Source organism: Silurus meridionalis, chromosome 17, assembly GCF_014805685.1.
Source record: "Silurus meridionalis isolate SWU-2019-XX chromosome 17, ASM1480568v1, whole genome shotgun sequence".
Classification (NCBI taxonomy): Eukaryota; Metazoa; Chordata; class Actinopteri; order Siluriformes; family Siluridae; genus Silurus; species Silurus meridionalis.
Genome location: NC_060900.1, coordinates 5,025,601 through 5,032,500, shown reverse-complemented (window position 1 = coordinate 5,032,500; position 6,900 = coordinate 5,025,601). Strand labels below are relative to the sequence as shown.

General features: G+C 39.7%; 1 protein-coding gene across 1 annotated transcript in view; it reads left to right on the top strand.

Moving 5' to 3' along the window:
• Positions 1 to 2,324: 2,324 nt before the first annotated feature.
• Positions 2,325 to 6,900, top strand: part of inpp5l (inositol polyphosphate-5-phosphatase L) — a 24,585-nt gene continuing 20,009 nt past the window's right edge. The window contains exon 1 of the mRNA XM_046871973.1: positions 2,325 to 2,998. Coding sequence (XP_046727929.1) covers positions 2,930 to 2,998 — 69 coding nt within the window. The 5' untranslated portion in view covers positions 2,325 to 2,929. The remainder of the gene's footprint in view (positions 2,999 to 6,900) is intronic.

Genomic DNA, 6,900 nt, shown 5'->3' with positions numbered 1-6,900 from the left:
TTTATTAGCATTTATTAGTACAGTATTAGTATTATGTCTTTATAAACTTTATTGGTACAAATGGAAATATTTAGTTCCCCCAATAAAAGTAAACATCTTAATATTCTCGATGATTATTAAAGTCCATCTCTAGCTTTTAATACAGCTTGTACAGAAGCTGCTGAAAGAGGCGATAAAGCCACACCATGGAAACTGTACATCCCATAATCACATTATTTTAGCTATCTAGGTTCAAGGTCATAATTGCGTTGGACATTTTCTAGAATTTTGAATTGCTATAAAAATATGGAACCTAATGTGAAAATAATGTACATGATAAATTCATATTTTATAATTTAATAAAAACTGTACATATAGGAAAATGTTTTGTCATTTATTTCCTTAATGCCATAGTAACAGACATTTGCAAGTATAAGGCTGGCATGAGCGACTGAAATAATCAAAGGTTTTACAAACGAATTATTATAGACGAATGTGTAAATGACCGAATGCATGATTAAAAGCACTATTTTTCATTTTCCATTGATAAAAGTTTGTTGAAAAGAAGCTACGCAGAGCCGCAATAAACTCGCCGTTGCTTAGGGATGAGAACGTTTAGCCTGAGATCATTTCCATGATTCAGCATTTTACCCCCTGTTGTGCAAAGCTCAAGCTACTGCTGGCAAACTGCCAAAGCAAATTATCGTACGAATATGTGCATTTGATTTTGTCTTTTGTCGCAGACTGACAATAAAGAAGCCCATCTGGTCATGCACACAAACACACACACACACACACACACACACACACACACACACACACACACACACACTGGGCTTTCCTGAATAGCTGACTGTGTAAATAAAACAAGTGGAAAAAAGATATCAGATTCAGGCAAAGATTTTATCCACACTTAACTATGGCTATTGAAAAAAAAAAGTATACTATATATATTATATAATAAATGTTATATAATAAAAAGGAACTCATCAAACCAAATCAAAGGGAATTTAATGTGACTAGTGTATAATTTGTGGTGACGCTTCGATAGCATCCTGTAATAGTAAGTCTGTGACATTAGCATTACATGTTTTTAGTCTATGAATATTATTACAGATAACATTATTACACATATATTATTACACATAAAATACATCTTTTAACAAATGTATTTGTTCAAATTGGCAAGACACGACACACATCGATTTAAAAATTAATTCTCCAGTGTGCATAATGTGCATAAAGAGATAAATAACAGGCAGTAATTCATTTGCACATCCACCAACCTCCATACATGTTTCTCCATACAAATATGACAAGTAAAGGATAAAATAGAGAATAAAGAAAGAAAAGAACCGACAAAAATACAAGCAGTACTATGTCTAATATTCTTTACAATGTATATGAAATTGTGTTGAAAATAGTCCTTCAGGCTGAAATGTCAAACTCAAGGCCCCTGGGTCACTTCCAGTCCACGGATCCATTATATCCGGCTTATGATGTAATATCATATTTCTGTTATAACTAGCAAAGTTTGACTCTGTCCTGTCCTGAGTTGCCCGAGCAGAGAACCCCAAACATGAACAAGCTTACAGCCAAGAAAAGATGCCAAGCATCTCACTCAGCCCAATAAAAGCAGAATGTACTGGTGTTAGCTCAGTGGTTAAAGCTCTGGGTTACAGATCAGAAGGTCGGAAGTTCAAGCTCTGGGATCTCCAAGCTGCAACATTTGGGGCCCTTGAGCAAGGCCCTTAATCCTCTGTGCTTCAGGTGTGCTGTAACATGGCAGACTCTGCACTTTGATCCTAGCTTCCTAAACTTTACAGGATATTTGAAGAAAGAATGTAAAGTACATGTGACAAGTATGAAGCATCTTTCGTTCTGTTACTAACTGCTTCATTTGGGCACTTAATTCTGTATCCTACGTAAATCCTAAGAGGCCATGCATTATCATTTTCTTTTCATTTTTGTTTTCTCGTGATCTTGATATAACTTTCCATAATCACGACTAAATCTTCTAGGGATCTCGACATAATAATAGTTGTTTTCTCGTAAAAGCGACTAAATTTTCTCCAAAGCTCGCACTGGCGCGCATCCACACGTGTGATCATGAACGAATTTTCTCAGGATCGCGACAAAACAAAAGTTGTTTTCTTGTTATCAGGACTAAATTTTCTCACGATGAATTAAGTCCTGATAACAAGAAAACAACTTTGGTTTTGTCGCGATCCTGAGAAAATTCGGTCACGATCACAAGAAAATAACATGTCGAGATCAAGAGAAAATTAAAAGTATTGATCATGAGAAAACATGAAAGAAATTCATGGCCTTTTAGGATTTATGTAGTATCATGTCAGTCTTGGTGTTAATTGCTGTAAATGTGTTGACAGTGTTTGATCTTCTACTTAGAACCAGCATTTCATTTTGCCCCCCTCTAAAGTGCCACTGAACCAAACATTTGGGCGGGGATAAACAATTCGTGGGCGGAGTTTAACCCGTGTGCAGGAGCCACGGTGGGCGTGAGTTGAAAACTTTTTTGACAGCTGTTAAAGCACGTCTCCTCGGTTGTGGGGCGTGGTCAAACGCCTTAGTGGGCGTATCCTTGCAGATTTCACGTCTGATAAACAGAGCCAGGATAAACGCTGTAAGAAACCTGCGGCAGTGAGCGGCGTTAATGCCGGGTGAACATGAACCCAGGACAAGAAGTCCAGCCGTGTCGAGTGGACCTGAAGACGTGAAGGGAACGACGTGAAAAAAATGTTGAAGGAGCCAAGTTAAACCTGGAGCACCACTCACAACATGTCGATATGTCCTGGAGATAAGATAGAGCACTCGAGTTACTCCATATCTGCTTCTTAGTGGTGCTTTTATTGCAATCCAGGGTCTAATCGTGAGAAGCTCCTGCAAACATCAGACTTTTTCTTTCCTGGACCCAGTACATTGGAATTGCATGATGATGATGGAGACGCTGACGGACGTGTTACTGGTCACTGCCAATGTTGGCTCTTTATTTGACAATGTAAGTGTTGGTTCACTACTATTATTATTATTATTGCACAAAAAACACGTTTAAAGTGTCACATTGAGTCAGCTGTTTTGACCGTATTGAAGTATCCATGAAAACAACCTCATCTATGTTTATTACCTATTGCTTACAAATACCAAGATAGCAAAAACGCTCATTTAGGTTGCAGCCTTTTTACAATATTATCTGAATGCGCAGTTTTGCACTAATCCTTTTAGCTGGGATCCTGAAATACTGCGTTCAAAAGTGCCATACTAGCGTACTAACTAGTACTCTACGCGTACGGCCTACCGTTTTGGACACGCTACGCAATTTGCGCAATTTTCGACGCACCCGCTGTGGCTCGCGCTGCTCACCGTACAGGCCTTTAGAATCCCCGTGCTCGAGTAGCCGCCGGACTTGAATTCGAAGCGCGCTGTCACGGTATTGGCTGCGTGAGTGTCTTCGCGAGCGGTCGTGACAGGAAGCCGGCCCCCAGCCTATCACCAGCCGCGCTTGTGTTTGTGTTTAAACCAGACAGGAAATCGAGCGAGGTTTAAACCCGACCAGACTCCATACTTTTCCCGTGTCAGTCAGCAGAAATAATTGTTATTACTGCGTTAAAAATAGACCCAAACCCCCAAGTTTAGACTCGAAACGAATGAATGAATGAACATTTATAAACCGTGCACTTCTCACACACAAGTGCACTTCTCACACACAAGTACACTTACACCAACCTGCTCCTGCACTACAGCACTACATAGTGTGCATACATAGTACACAGCCCTTATTAACCCTTAATAACCCGTAATACAGGTGAACATCGTGGTGAATTTCGGCGGTATAAAGTCTGGGGGGGTGGAACTTTTGCATTCAAATAAATCAGGAAGTCGTCTGCTTGTTGCGTCACGTTTAAAAGGCATTTGGCGCGAAAAAACATGTCCACAAACCTCAATAACAGACGTGACATGCGGACCATGTCAGGTTTAAGCAACAACCAGAACCACCAAGCTGCCTCTGTTGGGCCCTTGAGCAAGGCCCCTATTCTATGGGTGCTGTATCGTGGCTGGCCCTGCGATCTTAACACTGCTTCCTAACAAGCTCGGATTTTACAGTGCTATCATGTAAATATGACAACTGAAATCCTCTATTGGTAAATGGGAGACTCAGTGGTTACGTCTTCGGGTTATAGATTGGAAGATCTCGCATCTCCAAGCTGCTACTGTTGGGCCCTTAAGCAAGGCCCGTAACCCTTTCTGCTTCAGGGGTGCTGTATCATGGCTGACCCTGCACCATGAGTTCACATAACAAGCTCTGTTGGGAAGTGGGAGCTCAGTGGTTAAGGCTCTGGGTTGCTGATCAGAAGGTCAGGAGTTCAAGTCCCAGTATCGCCACATATCCACTCTTGGACCCTTGAGCAAGGCCCTAATCCTCTCTGCTTCAGGAGCGCTGTATCATGGCTGACCCCAGCTTTAACCCTTGATATGCAAAGAAAGAGTAACAAGTCCTTTATTGGAAAGTGGTAGCTTTGTGGTTGAGGCTCTGTTTAGAAGGTCAGGTCTTCATGCCAATGTATCGGCAAGCTGCCATTGTTGGGTCCCGGAGCTCTTCTTAACTAGCTGAGATGTGCAAGGAAAAAAAATGAATGTGCTGCAATGTATATGTGACAAAAAGCATCTTTCTTTTTTCACAATATCTAGGTCTTCTCATAGATTGTTAGTGAAAAAGAAATCGGAGTTATGACTTAAAAAAAAAACGCCTCAGGAATGGAGATATTTGCTACAATTTTAAAATTGAGAAAATCTTACCATCCAGTCAGATTCTATGGAGTTCCTTTCATAGCACATAAATACAAGAGTCTTACTTTTTTTGTTTATTCAAAAATAAATAAAATGTATATATCCATATTTTGGTTTGTTGAAGTCATGAATACAAAAAGAATTTCAGCTTGTCTTTTGTTTGTAAAGACTTTTCAATGTTGGAAATCTTCAATGAAGATCTAGGTACAAAATGCAGACACTGGCAACGTCCTCCAAAAATATATTTCCTTACAAAAAAAATATATAAATATAAAACTTGCAGCTGTAGAAGTACCTTACCAATCTTGTGATATCTTCATGAGTACATCAGTTGTACTTTTAGTTACAAGGACTTACAGAATGTAACGTACCTCCAAAAACATATTCATAGTTGCTGTTGATGATGTGGTCAATTTCTCCTTATATTCTGGCAAATATAATAATTTTTTTTGTTGCTCAACTTAGTTGTTGTTTTACCTGCCAATTTTGGTGGTCATCATTATTTTCGTTGTTATAGATCAATCAAGTTACAGAAACTGGTAAAAACCAAGTGAAAAAAACAATCAAGTGGCCCGCCAACAGGCAACCAATCAGAAATTAGCTTGTCTATCATGTTTCCTGTCAGTTCAGAAAGCTCTAGCTCTTTGCGCTGGGGTGCAGGTGTTCTAACCAAAGTTGTGCATGTGTATATGTTTTGTGGGCTTGGTTTTGGGGTGACTTCATTCTCCAACAAAAAAATACTGGCTACAGTTTTAAGTTCCACTGATAGCAATGGTTGTATATTGGGGAAAAAACAAGCCCATGTGAAGCTCTCTTCTGGTACAACCATGTCGGTTCTCAGCTTTCAAAGTGACATTCTGTCTGAAGAGCTTTGGTCAGCGTTTTGGTCGGCGTTTATATTATATCTGCTTGTACACTAGTAGAAATTTAGACACGTATCCATGCATCTTTCAGTGGCCATATTTGGCACAAAGAGTGCATGTTTGGGCCCGTTGTGACCATAAACAGATGAATATCTTTCCTCAGAACATTTAAACTTTTCCTCTCAGAGTAGGTCACCGTTGACATGCTGGCCCTGAAAACCAGCTTCCAAAAATGTTGAGGCTTCTCGTGTTCACGTTGACGCCTAACAGATATGACAGGAGCTGTTAGAAACCTGAGGTGTTTTGAGATCCCTCTTAATGCAGAAAAGCTATGAAATATTTACTTGGTGACCTGAATGTGACAAACAGTATTCTGCTGTTAACATTTTTAAGCTGAAGTATGCACAACTGATAGCGTGAAGACAAAAAAAATCAGCGGGTTTTTTTGTGCGTTTCCATGTAGATCAGTTGCATAAAAACTTGGTATTTACAGCTTCTACTGCACAGTGAATGTGTAAAGGGTGAGAAACCACAAGACACTTTACACTACAAGCTGTTGTCCAACACTTCTCATGACATCTTTCTATAGCTTTCTGCCTATTAAGGCTGGTGAAGGCTTTTTTTTTTCCAAGGACAAATTATCCACATTTAAAAGTTACCCTCAGATATCAGCTCTATGGCTCCAGTGAGGGCAAATGGTGCAGCACAAATTCAGGGAATTCTCCTGTGACCGGCCATGAAGAAAGTTTCCACTGACCTAGATGTTTTTCCCCTCTTGAAGAGTGAACGATTTGTTTCTAGACTGCTGTTAGACAGAATAACATGGGAGAGTGCTTCTGCGTGCAGACCTTTGACTAGTTTGTTTAGCTTCAAACTGATGATACGCCATTTATTTAATCCATCTGGCATAAAACAGTTTAGTGATTTTGTTTGCCATGAATTGTTTCCAGGCCTTTTGGAGTTTCCTGGAGTTTCCTTCAGGCTTGTTTCTAATTTTCTTGGACTTCCTGATCAAGATCGCGTTCATTTGCCTGGCTTCATTTTTTTCAAATTAGTATCTCTCTGGCCATTGCTAAATACTCTCATTTCCTTCTTGTGTACTTCTGCTGTATACAGTACACTACTTCATTGAAGTAATGAAAGAGCTGCTTGCACTCAGTCTCTGGTAAACTACGTCAACGTTCCATACCTGAAGGATGCCAGAAGACTACAGTTCCAGATAATGACATGCAAAATCCCTAATTATTTAGGC